Genomic DNA, 26,606 nt, shown 5'->3' on the forward strand with positions numbered 1-26,606 from the left:
TCCTTCAGTGCCGGGGACTGTCGAAGTTGACTGACAAGAAGACCTTCGTACTCGGCATTAAACAAGGCAAGCTGGCGTGCAAGAGTAGAGGGAAAGTGTTCAATCGAAGCAAGTCCTTCTCCCTGACGATTCTTGTCCCAGAAGAAAGATGCTGCCAAGCGACCCTGCTTGTTAAGAGCCGAGGCAACACTCATCGATATAGCAGTCTTTCCCGTACCTGGAGAGCCACGAAGCCAGACAAATCGGTGCTTCCGGTTCTCCAAATGATCGAGTATCGATTTCTGGATCTGGACACGCGTACTTTTCAGGCACTCCGACTTGCTTTTCACGGCAAGATATCCCGCATTTGCTTTGTGGAGTTTTGAGAGTTCATCTGAAATGTTCATTAAATTCCAAACGGTGAAATCAATGGAGAACAACAAACAGTCCACCGATAACCGAATTGTGTGAAGGAGATTTAGAGTTGTCGCAGCAGTCTATGGAGAACCCACCAGTCAATCTTCTAATGGCCTGAATGTAGACGAGACGAACCGAAAAGCGGGAGATAGCATCACGAATGCACGACTGTACGGCGCTTATTTCCTGGGTTATCTCAGTCACTAAAATTACCCTCTTGGAAAGCTTTTGATGTTTGAGTGCCTCTATTTGCTTTAATTGTTGTTTTAGGGCTCTGTGACCGAGGGTTAAGATTTGGGCGAGAGAACAATGAAGTGAATGCACATACAGTTAAATCGTTGAATCAGATCACTTATTTCGAGAGGAACTTGGCCAGTCCACAACTGGAGAGGCCTAAAGATCGTTTCATGAGCCTTTCGAACCTCATCGTCCAATCCCTTGAGATTTTCGTCATTGTTGTCAATCGTCTGCATGAAGACATGGAGGTTATTTCATTAGATCGCAAAATCGCAACAACACCTGCGAACCTCGTAAACTTGGAGCCATGCCAGGAGTATACTTGGTATCTGATCGAGGTTTGGGATAGGGACGAACTTAAGGGCAGAGGCGGCGGTTTGAAGAATGAGCTTTGTGGCGGCGATGATTGTTTTCTTTCCGTCACCAGCAGGGACAGCCGAAGATGACGGCGTCCGATCTATCGAGGATGGGGCATCTAAGTCCACACCTGTGCGTTTTGGGGGTGTCTCAATGTTGCCATGGATGATGTGCTCGTGGGGCATCATGTGAGGGATATCAATGGCCCCCGAAGGGAGAACGGGAGATGACGATCGATTAGAGGGTGGTGGGTCGGGCGTAGAGGGGGAAGATTGTCTGTGATCGGAGGGCTTCGATTGGTCGATATGATTGGGATCGGGACTGGGACTTCTGCTCAACAGCTTAGCTAGAGTGTGCCGAACAAACCACCGCTTCCGGCCTCGAGAACTACCGCCAGTTGTAGTAAGAGGCTTAAGACGGGGTCTATCAGATCCACTGCGATCTGTGCTAGTTGTTGCAACGCTTTCAGTGGGAGGAGTAGTGATCTGAAGGCTGGGAACAGAGGTCGAGGGTCGCGAAGAGCCACCGGGAGGCGCAGGAGAGTGTCCTCTGTTAGAAAACTTAAGTCGATCAAACATCGTGTATCAGCAATCGCAGAGGGCGTTGTGGGCAGAGAGGAGAGAGTTGAACCGCCCTCAACCACACATCGACATATAAGGCAGTACTGTCCTAACCACTGCCAATGCAGGACAACAAATATTGAAATACCCTTCTGTCGGCGATGGAATGTTAACTACGCTACCTGGGGCCGATAGCGAAAACCAAAAAAACCACTTGTGTTTACTACGTTCCCTACTACGTTCCCTTGTAAGTAATTTTTTAACATTGTCGCTGTCGTTGATAGTTATTTGGTTCGGACCACACGCAGCCTTGTGTTGCCTGCCACAGCGAACTGTCCTATACGCGAATATTAAACTGATTGCACACACAAACATCAGGGTCTCGTCTGTTGTCCACCTTGTCAGTTGTTCCCTCTCCGCTGCCATCTAGCAATATGCTTCAGCCCGGTTGCTTCGATTCCAATGCTCTGAGTCATCCCCAAACAGCACTAGATGACTTCCCAGCTCCTCGTATAGGGATCCAAGCCATTGATGGTGGGCTGTGTCTGACTGGATGGCTTTGTGTTAATGGCGACACAAACCTAGACGAAATTTCAGCAGCAATTACTTACCAGGCGAGGCATCCACTATTTTTGTCGGCCCACTGACCAGTAATAGAACTGATGCAAAAAATATCAATATTCCAATCTTGCGCTATTACTGTTGGATTCCTTTCTGCGGTGTCCGCTTCCCTCAACTCTAATTGGTGGCCTCGCACCTCCGGGTATCCAAGTAGCGGAGGTATCCTATTTCGCTGTCGTTCTAACACATGAATTTACCTAGTCTTCCCCACATATCAAGTGCTACTATCCTTGAGAATGGGTGTTAATACTTGGAGTGATGACGAAGTCCCATCCGTACAGAGTATCTCAATCAGGCTCTATACTCTCAGACGGCAATCATTTCTTCTGCTCATGTCACTCCACCATCCGCGTGATGCGCCAACATAGCTCCACCGGGTTGTTACTCTTCAACACGCTAAGCGATCCGTCCATCCCTTCACGTCAGTACTAGCTCTCCCGCTTCTTCCCTCAGAGCCACCGACTGGAAAGCGTCGCCCCAATGCTCGAAAGGTGATTTGTCTCCTCTTCTTTCGCCAACCGGCTCTGCTTCCAACCTGGTGGGGGAGAGAGGTTTGACACTTTCTATTACTGTCTGAATCTATCCAGAGCATCGAACATCGCCGGCAAGGTTGAGAGGCATTTGGCCTTACAGAGGGTCAAGTAAAGGGGATGGGAATGCGGCTCCTCGGACTCGCAAGCACCCTCAGTGACAATATCTCTGCCAGTATCGTAGGAGCAATGGGCCGTAGGTGGATGTCGGATGGGGATTCCATGAGTGCAGCAACCAATGCCGGAAGTATGCTTGGCTCAACTAATCCAGGCAAGTGGATATATGATCCTTGTTCGGGGGTGGTGGCGCTTCGCCATTCGACTTCAGAGCAAGAGGATGTTGTTTCCCCCTTCACCTGCCATTCACAACTAACTCGTTATCATTAATATTATAAAATGTCAAGCGCAATGATGTACAAATCAGAGGACAATGTATAACGCAGTGACAGAAAAACGCTCGAACTAGGCGACTAACAAGTGGAGAAGAAAGAATCGCAATGACCCCCGACCCATCCTGAACAACTTGCTAATTTCGACGCCAATTGGAGTCGTCGTCCGGGAGCAGAAGTCGAGTCGCATCCTTGCTCGACCGGAGGTGATAAAGATTCGTGATTCATAGCATCAAACAGCACTCGATCACCACATGAGGCTCCTAGATGATTGACGCAACCCGGTACCGCATGGAGACAATGGATTCTGTTCTGCCGTCAAACCATGTTTCCTATCCAGAGCAATAGGGTTCTCCCTGCAACAGACGAATTAACGCCGAGGTCTTCGTGCATGCTTGGTGGGAAGCCGTAAATCGGGATGCATCTGAGTCACGCATCCGGTTCAGAAAGGTGCATGTCTGCTGGATCACCAGGGAGGATTGGGTCGAGGGGATACAGGAGCAGGGATGAGATATGAGCAAGTGGTGGGGATCTGTGAGATTCATGGATCGGAAACTGACATTCGTAACGCTGTAAGGCGCAACGAACTCGCCCGACTCGGTCGACTGAGTGAAAGCGCTGACTCCATCGAAAGTACCAAAATACCATGCTCCGGAAGGGAACCCAATGCGCGCGACAACGAGGAATGGCTAGCAAAGGATTTGGGTGGAAGGATGGAGTGGAAGGGTCAGAAGGAGAGGGAAAACGTGCGGGTCGTCGCCATGTTGCCGACCTGTTGTCGTACCAAGGCCTCTGTGTCAGGGACTCGTCCGGGGTCGAGGGGTCCGGGTATAGCGTCCGGGACCGAGAGCCTGGCGGGGGCGGATCGGGCGTGCGTACTGACAGGCCCGATGTGGGACAGTGGTCCCTGGCCACTTAGACTGAAGTGGAAGGTTGGTATTATCATTAAAGGAGAGATATTGTACTGCTTACCTGAAGTGGAAGGTTGAGAAGAAGGCTACTTCTTCGGTTCCCACTTCAGGTTCGTTTATATACATGCGGCTTGGATCACATGATGGGTGCCACGTCACCCTCGCACACAGCCGTAACCACCCGGGTGTCTCCGTGGGAGATCCCGAGGGTATCCGGTGCAGGCGCGCGTGCTGGGCACAGCGGGAGGTCGCCCGAGGTGCCCGGGCCGGGTACATGGTGGGCGCGCTGCAGATGGGTCAATTGTACAATGATACAGAGAAAGTCGTCCATGTGGAATAAAGGGAGAATAAAGAAGGAGTAAGATAAGGAGGAACTGAGGAGGGGAGGATGAGGGGAGAAGAAGGAAAAGGGGGAGGAGGTAAGGAAGGGTGGGCCAGCGGGTACCGGGCCAGGTTGGGCCGGGTGGAGCCGGGTCAGGCGGGTGTGCCCTGACATCACCCCCCCTTAAGCCGCTTCGCCTTGAAGCGGCCAGGTGGTTCTCCCTTTCTCTCCCTGGGGCTTGGGGGTGCGTCCTGTGAAATTCTTCGATTCGGTCGGGGGCGTGGGTTAGGTGGTCCCGCTGGAGCCATTGGTTTTCAGAGTTCGGCCAGCCAGTGAACTTTACCAGATACCAGAGTTTCCGGCGTAGCCACTTAGAGTTCAGTATCTTCTCGACCTCATACTCTTCCTCTCCTTCTACCAGTTCCGGGCCTGGGCATGGGTCAGCAGGTCTCTCTGCGATACCGTCCAGGAGGTGTGGCCTGACGTTCGTCACGGACACAACTGGGTGGATTCCCTTCTGTCGGGCGGTGAGCTGGAGCTTAACGGCGGCCGGGGAGATGACTTGAGTGATCTTAAAGGGGCCAAGCCACTTGTGGTCCAGTTTCTTAGTCGGACGGTCGGTTGTGTAGTTGTAGGCATTGAGCCAGACTTGGTCACCCTCTCGATACTTAGGGGCCGGGTCACGGTCCCGGTCGTAATATCGTGCCATCTCGTCCGCTGCGTGCTCTAGGGCTGCCTTTGCCTCCTCTTGCATTTTCATCATCCTTGACGAGAATGCATCGGCGGCTTCCACCTCGGATGTGCGCGTGGGTTCTGTCCCCATCCTGGGGTGTTGGCCGGTGTCGAGTTCGAAGGGGGTTCGGTGAGTGGAGGAGTGAACGCGGTTGTTGTAGGAGAATTCTGCTAGCGGGAGCCAATCTGCCCAGTCGTCTTGGCGGTGGTTGACGAACACCCGGAGGTAGGCCTCGATCTCTTGGTTGACCCGTTCCGTCTGTCCATCCGTCTGAGGGTGGTAGGGCATTGAAGGGGTCAGCTTGACACCTAGGAGGTCTGCGAGCTCCTTCGAGAAGCGGGAGACAAAGGCGCTCCCTCTATCGCTGAGGATCTCTTCCGGGAGCCCATGGTGTCTCCAGACATGCTCTAAGAAGAGTCGTGCGATACCCTCTGAGTCCACAGTCGTCACGGTGGGGACCGCGTGGATGCGTTTGGACAGCCGGTCCACTACAACCAGGATGGCATTATATCCTCTGGACTCTGGGAGCTCCCCTATCATGTCCACTGAGATGACCTGCCAACGATGGGTGGGGATCTTATTTGGGGTAAGTTTCCCAACCTTTCGTGAGGGGAAGGGTTTGACGCGATTGCAGGTGTCGCATCTGCGTACATATCGCCCGACATACTCAGCCATCCGGGGCCACCAGTAGTCATGGGAGACGAGTTCCAGGGTTTTCCATCGCCCTGGGTGCCCCGTCGCCCGTGAGTCGTGGTGTAGCTGTACCAGATCATGGCGGAGCTGGGGATCTTTTGGGACATACACCCTTCCCCGGTATAGGATCAGGTCACCCTGCTTCTCCCATTCATCCGACCTTAACGTCCCTTCACCCAGTTCTCGCATGGCCTTCACTACCTTCTCGTCATGATCCCTTGCCTCACGTATCCTGTTGTAGTACATCTACCTCTTGTTTGATTTCCTTTTTTCTTTTCCTTTTATGTGTCACATGACTGCAGAGATGAACTCTATCTGTTTCTACTCTTGTATAAACATTACAGTTCATCTCAGGCAAGTCTCTCCTGTACTTATCTGTTTCTACTCTTGTATAAACATTACAGTTCATCTCAGAGGTGCCATAACCTGAGTTACAACAGGTTATGAGCCCAGAATACTGAAGGGGCTTTCGCAAATTTTGTTTTGAGGTCAAGTTTTCATCCAGCACTTCATATCTTCTTCCCCTGGTTGAAAACACACTCTATAACTGCTCTAAACAACCCCTGGAACCCCCTCTCAGCTGATATCTGCTATTGCGCCTCGAGATCTGCTTCAATCGACGCGAAACTTTTGCCACGTCGTCACTTCTTGTCGAACTCGACGCTCTCCGATTTTCGCGCCGATCGAATCACGGACTCCGCTGATATTTAACGAACGATTCTATCATCTTGCAACTGCTCTAGCTCCTCTGTTCTTCGACGGATCGCTCTGAAATTGATATTCGACGTACTTCGTATATTAATCTCGCGTTCCTCGCATTTTCGCGCCGATCGAATCACTCGTTCACCCGAAAAACGACCTTTAAAAATCGTACAGTTTTTGAAAGGGCTATAGCATCTCAGAAACTGTGCCAATCGCCTCGAAAGTGACATACGATATACTTCGTTTGCGGATCTACTATCCCTCCAACTTTCGTGCCGATCGCGCCATTCCTTTATCTGGAATAAGGCAAACATATTTGAGCACAAAATTGACTCTATCGCCTCAACGTGCCATTGAATCTCTTCGAAACTTTGCGACTACGTAGCTCTCTTGACGCTCCATCATTCCTCCGAGTTTCATGTCAATCGCATCACTGGCTCCCACTTTATCACTACATTTTTCCATGTTGTCCCAACACCCAGCACCCTTCCTCATCACACTACTGGCTGCAGGGATGGCTTGCCATTCTGTATGCAACATACTTTCTATGTTGCTCTCATTCCTATCCCACTTGCATGCCAAATTCACCACTTTCTTCTGTGACCATCAACACACTGGTTATACCTTTGAGGAATTTGCTGGCAATACTACTGCTAGGACACTCTCCACTGCTGCCTGCCCAGGTCCAGATGTTTGGATTGCAGACACTGGTGCTACATCCCATATGACTCCAAATCGCCACTGGTTCTTGGAGTACAACCCTTGCAAGATCCCAGTTCGTCTTGCTGACAACAATGTGATCTATGCTGCTGGTGTGGGATCAATTGTGTTTACTCCAATGAAAAATGGACAGCCCCTACGTCAACTTGTGATCACCAATGTCCTCCATGTCCCCCTCCTTGCCAACAACCTTCTCTCTGTCCTTGCTCTTACTCGTAAGAAGGACTTTGAAGTGCACATCAAGAAATCAACTATGACCTTCACCTTGAACTCCCAGTTGATCTTTCAAGCATTGGTTGGTGATGACAACTGTGCTTTGTTGGATGGATCTACAGTTGTTCAAGCCTCTGCTCTCAAGGTCTCTTCTTCACTGTCCCCTGAACTCTGGCATCGTCGTTTTTGCCACATTGGACAAGATCGTTGGAAGCAGTTGATTTCTGGAAAACTTGTGAGGGATCTTCTTGTTCATAATTCACCTCCCTCCACTCCTTTCCCCCAACTCTGTGAACCTTGCTTAGCTGGCAAACAACATCGCTCCTCATTTCCTCATGCTGCCTCTAATCGGAGAAGTCAACCACTGGAACTTGTGCACTCAGACCTTCATGGTCCAGTCTCAGTCCAGACTCCACAGGGGTGCAGGTATTGGATAAGCTTTGTTGATGACTATTCTCGATATAGAATTGTCTACTTGCTGCACAAGAAGTCAGATGCATTTCTGGCTTTCAAGGAGTTCAAGGCCTTTGCTGAGAAACAGACTGGTTTCCCACTTAAGGCACTCAGGGATGACAAAGGGGGGGAGTACATGAGCAAGGAGATGGATGATTTTCTTAAAACCCATGGAATTGCAAGGGAGCATACCACCACAGCCACCCCTCAGCAGAATGGAGTTGCTGAAAGGTCTAATCGAATATTTGATGAGGGGATCACTTCTTTGTTGAATGAGGCTCACCTTCCTGGTTCTTTCTGGGGAGATGCATTGGGAGCCTTCATCCATGTCCTGAATCGTTCTCCATCTTCAGCTGTCAAGGGGGTAACACCATATGAGGCCTGGTTTAAACACAAGCCCTCAGTCTCACATCTTCGTGTCTTTGGCTGCCAAGCTTATGCCCATGTGCAGAAAAACAAACGTAAAAGCTTTGAATCCAAGACCCAGAGATGCATCTTCATTGGTTACCCCTCAGACTTTAAAGGCTGGAAACTCTATGATCCATCCACTCAGAAAACTCTTATTTCAAGGGATGTGATCTTTGATGAACAGACAATGCCTGGAACCAAATCCACCCTTTCTGATACCTCCTATCACCCTCTACCCTTGAACCAAGTGCCAGAGTCAGGGGGAGACAAGTCAACTGCCAATCACTTCACTCCCTTCCTTGATGACATTTCCAACACATTGACTTCTGCCACTGATTCAAATCCACTGCCTTACCATCCTCCTTATCCCTCTCCTTCTCCCACTCCCACTCCCAATCCTTCATCTCCATCACCTCCTCCTCCTGGTGCTCCATCTTCCTCATCTGGCCCTACCAATCTTCGCAGGACTACTCGCTCCAATGCTGGCAAGCCACCTGGTGAGTGGTGGAAGGTTAAGCTTCCTCCACCTGCCAGCAAATGGGAAGCCAGAGAGCCTACACCTGATGTTGAATCCCACTCTGAATCTGAGGATCTCAATGAGGAATCAGAGGATGAACTTGCAATGTCAGTTGGCTTGGCCAAGTACCAGTCCAAGGTGTTGTCAATGGAAGCAATGGTAGAATGGGCTTTTAGGACTTCTCCAGCTGAGCCTAGGTCAATGAAGGAGGCTCAGAAAAGAGATGATTGGGACTTATGGTATGAGGCTGCCCTGAAGGAGTACACTCAAATGTTGTCACACAACACTTGGGAGTTGGTTCCCCTGCCAAAGGGAAGGAAACCTGTTGGGTCTAAGTGGGTCTTCAAGATCAAGGAGAATGCAGATGGTTCTATTGAGAGGTATAAGGCTAGGATTGTTGCCCAAGGATTCTCCCAAAAACCCCATCTTGATTACACTGAAACATTTGCCCCAGTCACCAAATTTGCTTCCCTCAGAACCATCCTTGCCATTGCTGCCATAGAAGACTTGGAACTCCACCACATGGATGTGTCTTCAGCCTTTCTCAATGGTGACCTCCAAGAAGACATCTATATGGTCCAGCCTGAAGGATTTGTGGAGCCAGGCAAGGAACACATGGTATGCCACTTGAAGAAGTCACTCTATGGTCTCAAGCAAAGTCCTAGGCAATGGTACCAGAAGTTGCATGAAACTTTCTTGGATTTGGGATTCAAAAGATGTCCAAGTGATAATTCTATCTGGGTTTGGGCCAAGGATAAGGTCAAGGTTATCATTCCTGTCTATGTTGATGATCTCACACTTGCATGCAATAACTTGGATGCTCTCACTGAGCTCAAGTCCAAATTGCAATCCAAGTTTGAAATGAGAGATCTGGGGGAGCTCAAGTACATTCTAGGCCTTGAAGTTCATAGGAATCGCCCTAGCTGCAAGATCTGGCTCTCCCAACACAAACATACCCTTGACATCCTCCATCGCTTCCATCATGAACACTCTAGGCCAGTTTCTACCCCTCTTGACCCTTCCATTTCCCTTTCCAAAGTTGAATCCATGTCCCAAGAGGAGAAGGAGTATATGGCTGGTGTACCATACTTGAGTGCTGTTGGAAGCCTCATGTATTTGGCTATTGGGACAAGGCCTGACATTGCTTATGCAGTTGGGCTGCTAAGTCGCTTCAACTCTTGTCCAGCCAAGGTCCACTGGAAGGCCATCCAAAGGGTATTCCAATATCTCAAAGGTAGTTCAGATTTCTGCCTTGAGTTTGGTCCATCCACTGTAGGGGGAGTCAGCCTCTCAGTGTTTTCTGACTCTGACTATGCTGGTGACACTGAGAAAGCAAGATCCACATCTGGCTATGCCTCCTTTATTGGGGCTTCTTGTGTCAACTGGTCAAGTCGTCGTCAGGATGTTGTGGCTAAGTCCACCACAGAGGCAGAGTTAATTGCTGCCAACTCTGGAGCCTCTGATGGGACTTGGTTGACTCACCTACTGGAGGAACTTGGATTCCCTCAAGCCTCACCATTCCCCCTTCAAATTGACAACCAATCATCCATCAAGGTGGCTAAGAATCCAGAGCATCATGGGAAGATGAAGCATCTGGACACAAAATATTATTGGATCAGAGACCAGGTGGATTTGGGGAAGTTGAGGATAGAATGGGTACCATCCAGCAGTAATTGTGCTGATATCCTGACCAAGGCTCTCAGTAAAGATCTCCATCAAGACCAATGCCAATTACTAGGGCTTAGAAGACAAGAGCTAGGTTGAGGGGGAGTGTTGTAGTACATCTACCTCTTGTTTGATTTCCTTTTTTCTTTTCCTTTTATGTGTCACATGACTGCAGAGATGAACTCTATCTGTTTCTACTCTTGTATAAACATTACAGTTCATCTCAGAGGTGCCATAACCTGAGTTACAACATATCCTTCCCAGAATACCTGCCTCTTCACCTTCTACCGAAACTGCCTCTGTCGCACGGGCTTCGAACCAGGCAGGTTGGAGAAGAGTTAGCCCCTCGTTGTCGTCTCTCCCCTTTGGGTGGTCGGCACGACGGGAGAGTGCGTCCAGCTTCCCCATGAGCTTCCCAGGACGGTGGACGAGGGTGAAGTGGAAGCGGGAGAGGAAGAGGGTCCATCTGGCTTGGCGTCGATTCAGCCTTTGGGCCGTCTGGAAATAGCTCAGGTTGCGGTGATCGGTGTAGATCTCAACCCTCTCTTCAACGCCTTCTAGGAAGTGCCGCCACTCTTCAAGGGCTCTGTCAGGGCACACCCGCCTGACCCGGTTCCACCCGGGCCCACCTGGGCCCACCTCACCCGCTCACCCGCTTCCCGCTACCCATCCTTCCTCCCTCTTCCCTCTTTTCTCTTCCTCCTTTATTTCACTCTCCCTTTCTGTTTATTCTTTCTATTTACACGGACCACCTTCCCTTGTATCATTGTACTGTTGACCCGTCCGGCTCGGACACCCCGGGCGACCTCCCGCTACGCCCAGCATGCGCGGACGCCCTCGGGATCCCCCGCGGGATACCCGGATGGCTGTGGCCCTCTCCGCAGATGATGTGGCACCTGTCACGTGACCCAAGCCGCATGTACATAAATGTACCTGAAGTGGGAACTGAAGAAGTAACCTTCTTCTCACGTTTTCCACTTCAGGTAAGTAGTGTAGTTCCTCCTTTTAATAACAATTCACGTTTTCCACTTCAGTCTAAGTGGCCAGGGACTATAGTCCCAGATCGGGCCCGTCAGTACGCGCGCCCGCTTCGTCCCCCGAGAGGGTCCCTCTGCTGGGCGCTACAGCCGGGCCCCCTCCACCCCGGACGCGTCCCTGACAGCAGAAGAAGGTTTCAACCTCGTCTCCCCCGCCTCCCCTATCTCCCCTGCCTCCCCAGCCATGGTGTCAGAAGAGCAGTATGAGGAGCTGCTAGCTCGCTTCCAAGAGCTCCAAGCCATTGTGGAGAACCAGGCCCGCAACCATCCCCCACCCCCACCTGCTCCAGCACCCGCTCCCGCGCCAGCCCCTGCACCCGCTCCCGTGCCCAGACCCAAACCACCCAAGGTCGCCCCCCCCACTCCCTTCTCAGGAGCCAGCGAGGACCTGGACCGCTTCAAGGCCGAGTGCGGGATTTACTTCCACGTTCGCGCGGCTGAATTCCCCACCGCCCTCTCCCAAATTCTTTTCGTGCTGTCCTACATGAAAGGAGGACCTGCAGGGGCATGGGCAACGCAACGCACGATCACGTTGCTGACGGCCGGATCCCCCTCCCTCACCATGGACGAGTTCAACACCGAACTCGACGCCATGTTCCAGGACCCGAACCGGGAGGCCACGGCCAGACAGAAGCTGGCAGCCATCCGACAGGGGAGCGACTCTGTGGACAAGGTCATCCAAGAGTTCGAGATACTGGGGCCCGCCTCGAGGCTGGGCGATGTGGGACTGGTTGACCGCTTCGAGCAGGCCATTAACTCCCGCCTCCGGGAGAGCATATACCGGCTCCGCCCCATGCCCACTACTTGGGCAGAGTGGAAACGCGAGGCCACCCTCCTAGACAACCAGTGGCGACGCTTCCAAGCCACCCAACCACGTGCGTTTCCACCTAAACCCCCGCTCCCGTTAACCCGACCCCTGCCGACCGTGACCCCACCTCACGCACGACCCACACCCACGCCCCCTCGACTCGCACCCGCTCCTCCACCTCCTACCCCAGCAGCCCGCCCCACAACGGGAGCGGGCCCACAGCCAATGGATCTCGACCGCTCGAGAACTGACCAGAGGCGGTGCTACAACTGTAACACCCTGGGGCACATCCAGCGAGACTGCCCACACCCCAAGGTCTGCCGGGCACGACGCCTCCACCCTGAAGACCTTCGGGTGCTGATGGAAGGGCTGAAAAGGCAGTTGACTGAAGGACCAGAGGCAGAGGAAGCAGAGCCGGAAACAGAGACTCAGGGGGATTTTCAGGAAGGCGACCGGTGAGGGATGCGTCCCGGCCGCCCGTAGAGGATAGCTCGTGTAAATACCGCAGTGTGCGTAAGGCAGCGCCAATGCCAAAACTTCACCGAGTTATCGCAAAGAAAAAGAGGAAAACCGCATCCTCAACCCGTGAGAGTAGAAGGACCACAGAGGGAATGCCCGAAGTGGCAGTATCCCCGCCTGCTATCTACGTTCTTTCCAAGCAATCCCCCCGGTCCCTTAACCTCACGGTCAAACTGACCACCCTAACCTCACTCGCGTCAGTGTCTGTATCGGCCCTCCTGGACTCAGGAGCCACCGGGAACTTCGTGAGCCCCGAGTTCGTCCGGAAGCACAAGCTTGAGACAACCCCACTCCCGCAACCTATCCCCGTCTGTAACGTCGACGGGACCCCGAACGAGAATGGAGCCATAACTGAGGAGCTGGAAGCCCTCCTGACGTTCGGGCGGCACACAGAGCGAGCCCGCTTCGCGGTCGCAAACCTCGGGCGGCAATCCCTCATCATTGGTCACTCGTGGCTGCTACACCACAACCCAGAGGTGGACTGGGCACGGCAGAAGGTCGTCATGTCTCGCTGCCCGTCCTCCTGCAGACAGCCACAAGCACGAGAGGACCAAGACCCTGCCCTAGAGCCGGGGGATGGGATCTACGCTGCAATCATCCCCCCAGGCTGGGGACACGACCTAAGAGCCACCACGACCCCCTCTCAGTGGATGGCCCAGGAGGCCCGCGACCCGGGCGCAGAACCCGCATCGTTTGAGACGCTAGTGCCAGAGCACTACCAAGACTTCCGGGACGTGTTCTCGAAGGAAGCTTTCAACCAGCTTCCCCCCGGAAGCCCTGGGACCACGCCATAGACCTGGCACCAGACGCCAAGCTGCCCAGGGGAAAGACCTTCCCCCTCTCGCGGCCGGAACAGAAAGAGCTGGACGAGTTCCTGCACGAGAACTTGCAGAACGGGCGCATACGACCGTCCAAGTCCCCAATGGGGGCACCAGTCTTCTTTGTCAAAAAGAAAGACGGGTCACTACGCCTAGTACAGGACTACCGGAAGCTGAACGAGATTACCGTAAAGAACTCGTACCCACTCCCGCTGATCTCAGACGTCCTCGCCCGCCTCCGGAGCGCTAAGTACTTCTCCGCCCTGGACCTACGCTGGGGGTTCAACAACGTCCGGATCAAGGATGGAGACGAGTGGAAGGCAGCGTTCGCAACCAACCGAGGGTTGTTCGAGCCCATGGTAATGTTCTTCGGGCTGTGTAACTCCCCCGCGACCTTCCAAACGATGATGAACGATATCCTCAGGGACTTCATCGACCGGGAGGTCGTCATTTGCTACATGGACGATATCCTCATCTTCACGGCTACCCTAGAGGAGCACCGGAAGGTCGTCCGAGAGGTCCTGGAAACGCTACGGAAGAGGAGGCTATTCCTGAAGCCGGAGAAGTGCAAATTCGAGCGGACCTGGATCGAGTACCTCGGCCTCGTCATCTCGGAGGGTAGCGTTGCGATGGACCCTGTAAAGGTCCGTGGAGTCCTTGACTGGCCCACCCCAACCAAGGTGAAGGAGGTGCAGTCCTTCCTGGGGTTCGTAAATTTCTACCGCCGGTTCATCAAGGACTTCTCTGAAAAGGCACGCCCGCTCCACAAGCTGACCCGGAAGACCCAGGCTTGGAACTGGGGCACGGACGAAGACAATGCCTTCCACGCCCTTAAGGAAGCTGTCACCACTGCCCCAGTCCTCTCCTTCCCCACTGACTCGGGCCGTTTCAGGCTCGAGTGTGACGCCTCCAACTTCGCAACCGGTGCGGTCCTCTCCCAGCTCCAACCCGATGGGGAGTTCCACCCGGTGGCGTTCATGTCCAAGAGCTTCACGGATGTGGAGCGTAACTACGAGGTGTACGACAAGGAGATGCTCGCGATCGTCCAGGCTCTCGAAGAGTGGCGACACTTCCTAGAAGGTGCAGAGGAGAAAGTCGAGGTCTATACCGACCACCGTAACCTGGGGTACTTCCGGATGGCCCAGAGGCTGAATCGACGCCAGGCTAGGTGGTCCCTCTTCCTCTCTCGCTTCCACTTTACCCTTGTCCACCGTCCCGGGAAGCTCATGGGAAAACTGGACGCACTCTCCCGTCGTGCTGACCACCCGAAAGGGAAGGACGACAACGAAGGGCTAACCCTCCTCCAACCAGCCTGGTTTGAGGCTCGTGCAACAGAGGGAATCTCGGTAGAAGGAGAGGAGGTAGGAATTCTAGAGCGGATACGCAAAGCAAAGGACCACGACGAGAAGGTGGTAAAGGCAATGCGAGAGCTGGGAGAAGGGACGCTAAGGTCGGACGAATGGGAGAGGCAGGGTGAACTAGTTCTGTACCGGGGGAGGGTGTACGTCCCTAAAGACCCCCAACTCCGCCATGATCTTGTGCGGCTACACCACGATGCGCAGGCGATGGGACACCCAGGGCGATGGAAAACCCTGGAACTTGTCTCCCGCGACTACTGGTGGCCCCGGATGGCAGAGTATGTCGGGCGGTACGTACGCGGGTGCGACACCTGCAACCACGTCAAATCTTTCCCCTCACGAAAAGTTGGGAAGCTCACCCCAAACAAGGTCCCCACCCGCCGCTGGCAAGTGATCTCAGTAGATATGGTGGGAGAGCTCCCAGAGTCCAAAGGCTATAATGCCATCTTGGTGGTAGTAGACCGCCTGTCCAAGCGTATCCACGCGGTCCCCACCGTGACGACCGTAGACTCGGAGGGTATCGCACGGCTCTTTCTAGAGCACGTCTGGAGGCACCACGGGCTCCCAGAGGAGATCCTCAGCGACAGAGGGAGCGCCTTCGTCTCCCGCTTCTCGAAAGAGCTCGCGGACCTTCTAGGCGTCAAACTGACCCCTTCGACGCCCTACCACCCCCAGACGGACGGACAGACTGAGCGGGTCAACCAAGAGATCGAAGCTTATCTCCGGGTGTTCGTCAACCACCGACAAGACGACTGGGCCGATTGGCTTCCGCTGGCGGAATTCTCCTACAACAACCGCATCCACTCATCCACCCACCGAACCCCTTTCGAACTTGACACCGGCCAACACCCCAGGATGGGGACAGAGCCCACACGCACGTCCGAGGTGGAGGCTGCTGACGCATTCTCATCGAGAATGATGAAAATGCAAGAGGAGGCGAAGGCCGCACTGGAACACGCAGCGGACGAGATGGCCCGTTACTACGACCGAGACCGCGAAACAGCCCCAAAGTACCAAGAAGGCGACCGAGTCTGGCTCAGCGCGCAAAACTACATGACTGACCGCCCAACCAAAAAGTTGGACCACAAATGGCTCGGCCCCTTCAAAATCGTCAAAGTCGTCTCCCCTGCTGCCGTCAAACTCCAACTCACCGCACGCCAGAAAGGAATCCACCCGGTTGTATCCGTAACGAACGTCAGACCACACCGCCCGGACGATATCCCAGAACGACCCACTGACCCCCGCCCAGGTCCGGAACTTGTAGACGGAGAAGAAGAGTACGAGGTAGAGAAGGTATTGGACTCTAAGTGGCTACGCCGGAAACTCTGGTATCTGGTAAAGTTCATTGGTTGGCCAAGCTCAGAGAACCAATGGCTCCAACGGGACCACTTAGCCCATGCCCCTGACCGGATCGAGGAATTCCACAGGACGCACCCCCAAGCCCCAGGGAGAGAAAGAGAGAACCATCTGGCCGCTTCGAGGTGAAGCGGCTTAAGGAGGGGGTGATGTCAGGGCACACCCGCCTGACCCGGTTCCACCCGGGCCCACCTGGGCCCACCTCACCCGCTCACCCGCTTCCCGCTACCCATCCTTCCTCCCTCTTCCCCTTTCCTCCCTCTTCCCTCTTTTCTCTTCCTCCTTTATTTCACTCTCCCTTTCTGTTTATTCTTTCTATTTACACGGACCACCTTCCCTTGTATCATTGTACTGTTGACCCGTCCGGCTCGGACACCCCGGGCGACCTCCCGCTACGCCCAGCATGCGTGGAGGCCCTCGGGATCCCCCGCGGGGATACCCGGATGGCTGTGGCCCTCTCCGCAGATGACGTGGCACCCGTCACGTGACCCAAGCCGCATGTACATAAATGTACCTGAAGTGGGAACTGAAGAAGTAACCTTCTTCTCACGTTTTCCACTTCAGGTAAGTAGTGTAGTTCCTCCTTTTAATAACAATTCACGTTTTCCACTTCAGTCTAAGTGGCCAGGGACTATAGTCCCAGATCGGGCCCGTCAGTACGCGCGCCCGCTTCGTCCCCCGAGAGGGTCCCTCTGCCGGGCGCTACAGCCGGGCCCCCTCCACCCTGGACGCGTCCCTGACAGGCTCGGACGATCGCCAGCATTTCCTTGTCGTACACTTCGTAGTTGCGTTCTACGTCCGTGAAGCTTTTGGACATGAACGCTACCGGGTGGAACTCCCCATCTGTCAGGGCACACCCGCCTGACCCGGGTCCACCCGGACCCACCCGGCCACACCACACCCGCTCCCCGCTGTCCAACCCTCTCCCTCCTCCTTCCTCTGTCTCTCCTCCCCTTTTCCTTTTCTCTCTTTCTTCCCCTTTTCTTTATCTCATTCCTCTCATCTTCCTTTTCTTGTTTATTTCCTTCTATCTACACGGACCACCTTCCTCTGTATCAATGTACTATTGACCCGTCCGGCCCACACACCCTGGATGGCTCCCCGCTGTGCCCAACACGCGCGCATGCAGCGGACGCTCTCGGGATCCCCCACGGGGATACCCGGATGCCTGCGGCTGCCTCCGAGGGTGACGTGGCACTCGTCATGTGACTCAAGCTGCATGTACATAAATGTACCTGAAGTGGGAACCGAAGAAGTAACCTTCTTCTCACATTCTCCACTTCAGTCTAAGTGGCCAGGGACTGCTGTCCCTCCCCGGACCCGCCAGCACGCGCGCCCAGTTTGCACCCCGTGAGGGCCCTTCTGCCGGGCGATACATCCGGACCCCCTCTACCCCGGACGTGTCCCTGACACCATCCGACTGGAGCTGGGAGAGGACTGCACCGGTTGCGAAGTTCGAAGCGTCGCATTCGAGCTTGAAGCGGCCGGAGTCTGAAGGGAAGGAGAGGACGGGTGCAGTGGTGACGGCTTCTTTAAGGGCTAGGAAGGCACCGTCCTCATCCGGGCCCCAGTTCCAGGCTTGGGTTTTCCGGGTCAGCTTGTGGAGGGGGCGCGCTTTCTCTGAGAAGTCCTTGATGAACCGGCGATAGAAGTTCACGAACCCTAGGAAGGACTGCACCTCCTTCACTTTGGTTGGGACCGGCCAGTCAAGAACTCCACGGACTTTCACAGGATCCATCGCCACGTTGCCCTCCGAGATGACGAGGCCCAAGTACTCAATCCGTGTCCGCTCAAATTTACATTTTTCGGGCTTCAGGAAGAGCTTCCTCCTTCGCAGCGTCTCCAGGACCTCCCGTACTACCCTCTGGTGTTCCTCTAGGGTCGCGGTGAAGATGAGGATGTCGTCCATGTAGCAAATGACGACTTCCCGGTCGATGAAATCCCGAAGGATGTCGTTCATCATGGTCTGGAAGGTCGCGGGGGAGTTGCACAGGCCGAAAAACATCACCATGGGTTCAAATAACCCCCGGTTGGTCGCGAACGCTGCCTTCCACTCGTCCCCATCTTTGATCCGGACGTTGTTGAACCCCCAACGTAGGTCTAGGGCCGAGAAGTACTTGGCGTTGCGAAGGCGGGCGAGAATGTCTGAGATGAGGGGGAGCGGGTACGAGTTCTTGACCGTGATTTCGTTCAGTTTCCGATAGTCTTGGACCAAGCGCAACGACCCGTCCTTCTTCTTGACAAAGAAGACTGGCGCCCCCATTGGGGATTTGGACGGGCGTATACGCCCGTTCTGCAGGTTTTCCCGTAAGAACTCGTCCAGTTCTTTCTGCTCGGGTCGCGAGAGAGGGAAGGTCTTTCCTCTGGGTAGCTTCGCGTCTGGCACCAGGTCTATGGCGTGGTCCCAGGGCTTCCGGGGGGTAGCTGGTCAAAGGCTTCCTTAGAGAACACGTCCCGGAAGTCCTGGTAGTGCTCTGGTACCAACATCTCAAAGGGCACGGGCTCTGCCCCCAGGTCGTGGGCCTCCTGGGCCATCCGCTGGGATGGCGTCGTGGTTGCTCTCAGGTCATGTCCCCACCCTGGGGGGAGGATCGCAGCGTAGATCCCGTCCCCGGGCTCTACCGTGAGGTCTTGGTCGTCTCCCACTCGCGACCCCCTGCAGGAGGATGGGCAGCGGGACATGACGACCTTCTGTCATGCCCAGTCCACCTCTGGGTTGTGATGCAGCAACCACGAGTGCCCTATGATGAGGGATTGGCGTCCCAGGTTTGCAACTGCAAAGCGGGCCCGTTCTGTATGTCGTCCGAACGTCAGGAGGGCTTCCAGTTCTTCCGTTATGGCCCCATTCTCGTTCGGGGTGCCATCGACATTGCGGACGGGTATGGGTTGTGGGAGTGGGGTGGTCTCGAGCCTGTGCTTCCGGACGAACTCAGGGCTTACGAAGTTCCCGGTGGCCCCTGAATCCAGGAGGGCTGACACTGATACGGGGGCGAGAGAGGTCAGGGTGGTCAACGTCACCGTGAGGTTGAGTGACCTGGGGGATTGTTTGGAAAGGACGTAAATGGCGGGTGGAGACACCGCTACTTCGGGTGTTAGCTCTGGGCGTCTCTCACTTCTGTGGGTAGAGGATGCGCTTTTCCTCTTTTTCTTTGCGATAACTCGATGGAATTTCTGCAGTGGCGTTGACTCGCGCACGTTGCGGTATTTACACGGGTTATCTTCTACAGGCAGCCGGGGCGCATCCCTCACCGGTCGCCTTCCTGAAAATCCTCTTCCTGGGGGTCTGGCCCCGTCTCTCCCTCTTCTGCCTCTGGTCCCTCACCCAATTGCCTCTTCAGCCCTTCCATCAACACTCGTAGGTCCTCCGGATGCAGGCGTCGGACTCGGTGGACCTTAGGGTGCGGGCACTCTCGTGCGACATGGCCTGGGGCGTTGCAATTGTAGCACAACCCCTTCCGTCTTTGGTCAGTCCTCGATCGGTCGAGGTCCATTGGCTGTGGACCTGTTCCTGGTGTGGGACGGGTTGCGGGGGTTGGGGGTGCGGGTGCGGGCGTAGGTCGTGAAGTGGTGGGTGTGGGCCGCGCGTAGGGGGGGGTGGTGGCTAGAGGGGGTCTGGTTGGTGGGAGTGGGGGTCTAGGTGGGGGTGCTCGTGGTTGGGTGGCCTGGAAACGTCGCCACTGGTTGTCGAGGAGGGTGGCCTCGCGTTTCCATTCAGCCCAGGTGGTGGGCATAGGGCAGAGACGGTAAATGCTCTCGCGGAGCCGGGCATTGATCGCTTGCTCGAAGCGGTCGACCAGCCCTACGTCACCCAGTCTTGAGGCAGGCCCTAATATTTCGAACTCCTGGATGACCTTGTCCACGGAGTCGCTCCCCTGTCGGATGGCCGCCAGCTTCTGCCGGGCGGTGGCTTCCCGATTTGGGTCCTGGAACATGTCGTCGAGTTCCGTGTTGAACTCGTCCATGGTGAGTGCCGGAGACCCTGCGGTCAACAGCGAGATCGTGCGTTGCGTTGCCCATGCTCCTGCCGGCCCTCCCTTCATGTAGGACAACACGAAGAGAATCTGGGAGAGGGCGGTGGGGAACTCAGACGCGCGGACGTGGAAGTAGATTCCACATTCGGCTTTGAAACGGTCCAGGTCCTCACTGGCTCCCGAGAAGGGCATGGGGGGGCGACCTTAGGTGGTTTGGGTCTGGGGGCGGGTGTGGGAGCGGGTGCGGGGGTAGGCGCGGGTGCAGGCGCGGGAGCAGGTGGGGGATGGTTAAGGACTTGGTTCTCCACAATAGCCTGCAGTTCCTGGAACCGGGCTAGGAGGTCGTCGTACTGTTCTTCCGTCACCATGGCAGGAGAGGCAGGGGAGGCGGGGGAGATGAAGTTGAAGCCTTCTTCTGCTGTCAGGGACTCGTCCGGGGTCGAGGGGGTCCGGGTATAGCGTCCGGGACCGAGAGCCTGGCGGGGGGCGGATCGGGCGTGCGTACTGACAGGCCCGATGTGGGACAGTGGTCCCTGGCCACTTAGACTGAAGTGGAAGGTTGAGAAGAAGGCTACTTCTTCGGTTCCCACTTCAGGTTCGTTTATATACATGCGGCTTGGATCACATGACGGGTGCCACGTCACCCTCGCACACAGCCGTAACCACCCGGGTGTCTCCGTGGGAGATCCCGAGGGTATCCGGTGCAGGTGCGCATGCTGGGCACAGTGGGAGGTCGCCCGAGGTGCCCGGGCCGGGTACATGGTGGGCGCGCTGCAGATGGGTCAATTGTACAATGATACAGAGAAAGTCGTCCATGTGGAATAAAGGGAGAATAAAGAAGGAGTAAGATAAGGAGGAACTGAGGAGGGGAGGATGAGGGAGAAGAAGGAAAAGGGGGAGGAGGTAAGGAAGGGTGGGCCAGCGGGGTACCGGGCCAGGTTGGGCCGGGTGGAGCCGGGTCAGGCGGGTGTGCCCTGACACTCTGACATCAATGTTCCGGCACGAAGGCATCCTAGACGACTTTATTAATATCGACGACAATGGAGCCGTCAAACGACGCTCGATTACCATACCAAGCTCTCAGACGGTTGTCGCCACGCACCCTAAGATCACCGCGGCACAGAATTCTGTTCTGGAGTTGGACCATATCAGTGGATCCTCACTCACGTTTCCGGTGCACAATAGCGGGATTCTTCCGGGAACAGGTGAATAGACGCCGAGGTCCTCATGTATGTTTGACCTATTCTGCGTCCACTAATTCGGAATTAATGATGCATGTCTTTCGCATGTCCTTCAGTGAGTCGGGTGGACACGGGATCAGGAATATATGAGATGTGAGCAAGGGGTTGGACTGGGGGATTCATAATCCAAAAACTGAATTTCGTAACACGATGACGCACAACCAACTCTGTGAACCGCAAACGTGCGGCGATGAGGGTTGGCCAACAGGGGATGTGAGCGGAAGGATGGAATAGAAGGGAGGGAAGGAGGGGAAGCGAGGGAGCTGAACGTGCAAATCGTTTGAAGCCGATGTGAGCGTTATGTCGTCACACCAAGGCTTGCGTGGAACTCGTCCCACAAGTGATCCATTATCCGACACTAAAGTATCAATATACGTAGGGAAGGGGCCATTGATACCGAGATTTGCGGGGTCCTACCATGGCCAAGGACTGGTGTTTTCCTCGTTATCCTCAGTAACGACAGTTGCTGCCACGGGCAAATTCAATGGGGCAGAGTAGTTGGGTGGATCGAGCTGGAATCGGGAAATAGTGCGTTGGTCAATGTCGGTTACCAAAATCGAGGGCTACATGACGACCATCGGGGGAGAAGTGCCGCACATGTATGATGTCACAACACTGTTGCGATGATTGAATTAGGCTTCGTAATTGGCCGCGTCACCAACCCATCTGTCAACCTTCTTTGGCAACTTTGCTTCCATGACTGTTCGAGCATTGAGTAAATTCTCACTCAACGGGATTTGCGTGTCTAGAATAATCGCCAGAAATGGCGAAGACTCGAACAGGATCAGAGAGATGACCGTACAGTTCGTAAAAAGGTGATGAGGATGGGGTGAAAGCAAACAACGGCTCGGTAGTTGAAGATGACTATTCCGAAATCGGAATTATGCGCGATTCTTCTCAAGCTTCTCTTGGAGCTCGAATGAATCGCAATTCTAACAGAAAATGACATCAGCATCGTTAAAGTACTTATGCACGATATCACCCACATGATGTTCATGAACGTTCATCTCCTGAAATGGGAGTAGCGGGCATCCCAAATACATCTGGCTCATTATTCTTGACAACCCGAACGAGCGGCAGTCCGAGGAAGTCGTTTTCACAACCAGTTGGATACCCTGAACGTTATGAATCCCTTCACCGCTGTGTGTGATAGAATGTGACGCACTTCGCGTCACTGTCCTCGAGTCTTTATAACCTTCGCTCAAGCGCTGATGCAGTGCTTGCGGCAGCTATTGCAAAGATCATAGGGCAGTGTATAGCCAATTCACGAATTAGGTACTAACGGAGTGATTACTCGGCAATCAAGTATATCAACGAACCCAGATATCTATCATATGTTTCCAATGGCGCTCGCAAATTCGAACCTATCCTGAATCCAATATATGGATTGCCTAATACACACCGTGAGCGGCGCAAAAGCCCTTTCCAGTCGGGCTTCCAAGTGGATCGTCCCTAGCGACGAGTTGTCGATTCTAGATTACCACACCCACTAAGCTTCGCAGTAACTGTGCGCTCCATGCTGCTTAAACACAATTCGCGCGGCGCTTGCACTGGTTTACGAAACTAGTCGACCAGCGCAGTAGATCGGGGGGGGGGGGGGGGTAGGAGTCGAGATAGCATCAGTTCGGGAGGTGTCAAACCCCCGGCCCCAAACCTGGCGGCAGTGACGTGTAAACAGCCTTTTGTCCAGAATTTTAGTACCAAGATGGTATATTCACTGCACGACCAAAGGCAGTCGGTCAGACAATGGACTAGGCCAGTCGGAGTCGGAGCTACCTACCAACGGTGTGAGCCAGTTTCCTCAAATTTATGAAGCGAAGAATTGGACAGCAACGAGCCCACTGAAATTGTGGGTCCTACAAGGGTAGAGCCCGATACTAAAGGCGCAGGAAATAGTGCCTAGGAATGGCCCGCTTGTCTTCGGCGCCTTTTAGTCTAACATCTCTGTTTCGCTGTTTCACTCAGGCGATCGGCTGGAGCAAGCGCAAGCCCAGGAAAGAACGTTTAGCCAAGCGTTCTTGTGACGCTAAAGGGGCCAGCTACTACAGGAAACCCCCCTGAATGGCCACATTAGTTGGTCCCGTTGACGTTGATGAGCCGAAGCGGTTGTGTCTCTCATCATTGGTTCGCCACTGGCATTTCACTCGCGCCACGTTCGATCGTGGCACATACCGCATGACGACCCGTGATGTTCGGAAATCACATTGAGGTAGCTCCTTGAGACATCGAGCACTTAGCTAAGGCATTGGTATATGGCGAGAAGTTAGGGAACCTCCTCGAGCGCTTGACATGTTGGAAACCAAGCTCAAGAGCCATGTATGTACGGTTGTTTGTGTCGTAGCCTAAATCTGAAAAGTCTCTTACGGATATTCAACGGATTTTACATAGCCAAGTGCCCCTCCTCGGATGTACTGGGTGACAAGTAAAAGATACAAGGGTTCTTCTAGGATGTGAGCCGTGCCCATAGCTGGCAACCTCCGAATGAATTGGCAGGTGGTTGCGCAATAGAAATAGGAAATTGACACCTGTCGCTGAACGACTCGCATGGTTGCCGTACCCCGTTCCTTTTGAGAGCTTTCCGCAACAACAGCCGACCTATTGTTTCCGCGATGGTTATCGACGTGCCTCTTGGCGCACAAGGATCAGTATGCCCTGCACCCTTCGTATGTCGGTTTCGAGGGCTGGTATACTCGGATACAAGACGAATCGGCGGGACTTTCCATCATCCTGATTTTTTGCTCTCTTGGAAGACTCGACGCCATCAGGCACTCCTAGGAAGCACTATTTCCATTTCTCAGTAACGCCCATTGGTGACTCGTCTACTATCGAGCCGGTCGAGTTCCACTTATTTCCTGATGACCTTCAACATATCGTGGACTCCCCGCCCGATTCAGAGACAGGTTTGCAACCATATACTTTGAACATACCTAATATTGGAAGCTTCACCGTGGAGCCAAAGACCCAACGTTATAATCTCACCGTCCCATGTGGAGAAAGCTCTTCCGAGCACTGGAAAGTGTCCATAAACATAACGGATCGTGTTCCATTATCGCAGGAGCACCCTCTACTGAGTACTCCGCACAGCATGACCCTTTCAAGACTGGAAACTTTACTTCCATTGCATTGGGCAATTTTCTCAACCGGATCAAAGGCAGATTACGACGTGAAGCATATCGGCACCGATGGGGTGGCACATATGGAAAAGAACTGGGGCGCATTGTTTCCAACTGGCTGGACATGGCACGTCGCTACGTTGTGCTTCACTACCCTCTTCTCAATTCGAGCTTTTTTTTGTGTTGTAGGTGTCAGGCATTTGGCGCATCCTCGCACGATCCCACGCAGACATTCGGTGACCATCGAGACAATGCGACGAGAGATTGTGTTGCCATTGTGGGTGGTGTCTTCGCTTTGGGTCAAAAGGCATATCTCATCCATTACAAGGATTCAGGCGACGCCTGGCGCCCTCGTTATGAACGTTCGATACATCCAAGTTATTCAGCGAAAGATCATGAAAGTACTGAAAATTCTGGTCCTAATGACAAGCAGCATATCAACTGGACCTTCCGCCCACTATGGACTCTGATTCTAGCACTCCCGTATCCCGTTGGTATCCCACGATTCAAGATATCGCGGAAGGATCCAATGGCAAAAAAGCCCTCATTGTTCAATACTTTTGACTCCTCTGCTGGCCGTGGGTCAACATTGACGTTTAATTTCTCCGTCTTCGGCCTCCCTGCGTTATCCCTCATGATCCTTTATGCCGTCATCCAGTTCTCCCCGTTTGGATCCATGCATGAAACGTTCACATACGATGAACGCTCAGGATTCGGACGATTGCAGCTTAGCGCCGCAACCCTTAACAGACGGATCCTAATCGATGCACAGTCAGAGTCGCGACCTGCCACTCTCAATTCACAAGTACAGCCTAGGTGGCTTGCGCTGCATTGCCCGATGCCTGGTGGGCATGCCACATGTGAGTACGAGTCATTCACAGCAAGGGCAACGATAAGAGCCTACAGGCGCCAGTGGAGATTTGGCTGGCCACGATGGGTCGAAATCAGGAACGTCGAGTTTGAACACGCGGCATTGGAGTTTGGAGGATTGTATGCTGCGATAGCATGATCAGCGCCTCAATAAATCAAAGACGCCAATATGAGACGAGTTTATTATAACTTGCGGAAAACTGTGCCCTTCCAGTTGCATATATTGGACCCTGGCTGCTCACCTTCTATAACTTTATTCTAAATTGTGCAGATGTGTTATTCTGTATGCGGGGGTCGGATGGAGTATATGGCTCAATGGCCACCCCAGGTTGATGCTGATACGTCGAGATCACAATAAACAGTTGGATAAAACGTTGCTCTTTCCTGGCGTGCATGATTCTGGGATGAAGTCATCGAGGACTGCTACCGTGGGTGGAGGGTTTAAGGATACTTATCTGCGCACTGGTCTTGGGATTAATCTGGATGCGACACAAATTCTGCAGCTTTCGCTGGCCACAGGTTTCAGCGCGATCAAGCCGAGGTGGAATGAGGTACTCTTCGAGCCTCATAAGTCCATGGGCTAAGTAAGGATGGGGTTGCCCATACATTGGCTTTATTTACGCGATGTAAAAAAATCGTCCACTTTTGTCCTTATATCTTGTAGCACTAAACGCTCATACACCCGCATATCTAGCATTTATACAACGTTGGTTCTTTGTCACATTATGGATGAACGCCGGGCGAAATGGTGGAAATTGGCAAAAGAAATACCGATTTTTTTAATACGTTCAAAGTGATCCGTTTCGGCCAAGCCTTTTAGCGGTGCAGGTTGGCTCAAATGGACAGATAGATATATACCTTCATTCTTCTGATGCGGAGTGAAGGAACTATGGAAAGCGCAAAATCAAAAAGTCTGTGGTCGTAAACGCTGGTGAGCATTCATGTTGTCCGACCCGGGACTAAACGACAGTGCAAGGAAGGAATGGTCATAGATCCGTTGAAGTCTCCAAGCCCGTATTTATACACACTGCACCATAGGGAAAGGGAACCTCGTCCGAGGGAAGTCCAGAAAGATGGAAGGGCGACCT

At 53.7% G+C, this 26,606-nt stretch overlaps 4 protein-coding genes across 4 annotated transcripts; 1 reads left to right on the forward strand and 3 right to left on the reverse strand.

The window, feature by feature from the left end:
- Positions 1–5: 5 nt before the first annotated feature.
- Positions 6–386, reverse strand: EI90DRAFT_2921278 (uncharacterized protein; the record flags this gene model as incomplete). Its single annotated transcript, XM_039054771.1, has 1 exon — positions 6–386. A coding segment is annotated over one exon (381 nt), but the record flags the coding sequence as incomplete, so codon positions are not given.
- Positions 387–429: 43 nt separating this feature from the next.
- EI90DRAFT_1088824 (uncharacterized protein) lies at positions 430–1,779 on the reverse strand. Its single transcript, XM_039051465.1, has 5 exons — positions 1,733–1,779; positions 924–1,666; positions 725–863; positions 532–670; positions 430–476 (listed from the first exon to the last, which is right to left on the reverse strand). Coding segments are annotated over exons 2-4 (786 nt in total). The 5' UTR covers positions 1,569–1,666; positions 1,733–1,779; the 3' UTR covers positions 430–476; positions 532–668.
- A 22,040-nt stretch (positions 1,780–23,819) lies between these two features.
- Positions 23,820–24,142, reverse strand: EI90DRAFT_1089274 (uncharacterized protein). The gene has a single exon (XM_039051467.1). The coding sequence runs from the start codon at positions 24,079–24,081 to the stop codon at positions 23,896–23,898; it is 186 nt and encodes a 61-aa protein (XP_038915618.1). The 5' UTR covers positions 24,082–24,142; the 3' UTR covers positions 23,820–23,895.
- On the forward strand, positions 23,938–25,972 carry EI90DRAFT_3058913 (uncharacterized protein). The gene is given in 5 exon segments (XM_039060401.1): positions 23,938–23,992; positions 24,005–24,088; positions 24,110–24,206; positions 24,286–24,775; positions 24,838–25,972. The coding sequence occupies 4 exon segments, from the start codon at positions 24,080–24,082 to the stop codon at positions 25,655–25,657; spliced, it is 1,416 nt and encodes a 471-aa protein (XP_038915619.1). The 5' UTR covers positions 23,938–23,992; positions 24,005–24,079; the 3' UTR covers positions 25,658–25,972.
- Positions 25,973–26,606: the final 634 nt, after the last annotated feature.

The sequence above is a fragment of the Cantharellus anzutake genome (assembly GCF_015039405.1).
Source record: "Cantharellus anzutake strain C23 chromosome Unknown EI90scaffold_25, whole genome shotgun sequence".
NCBI lineage: Eukaryota > Fungi > Basidiomycota > Agaricomycetes > Cantharellales > Hydnaceae > Cantharellus > Cantharellus anzutake.

Coding starts and splice junctions, on each gene's coding strand:
- EI90DRAFT_1088824 (XM_039051465.1), bottom strand. CDS start 1,568: ATGTTTGATCGACTTAAGTTTTCTAACAGAGGACACTCTCCTGCGCCT. Junction 864..923: donor CATGGCTCCAAGTTTACGAG/GTTCGCAGGTGT, acceptor GTCTTCATGCAG/ACGATTGACAACAATGACGA.
- EI90DRAFT_3058913 (XM_039060401.1), top strand. Junction 24,207..24,285: donor CCTGCACCCTTCGTATGTCG/GTTTCGAGGGCT, acceptor CTCTCTTGGAAG/ACTCGACGCCATCAGGCACT. Junction 24,776..24,837: donor TTTCCAACTGGCTGGACATG/GCACGTCGCTAC, acceptor TTTGTGTTGTAG/GTGTCAGGCATTTGGCGCAT.
- EI90DRAFT_1089274 (XM_039051467.1), bottom strand. CDS start 24,081: ATGCGAGTCGTTCAGCGACAGGTGTCAATTTCCTATTTCTATTGCGCA.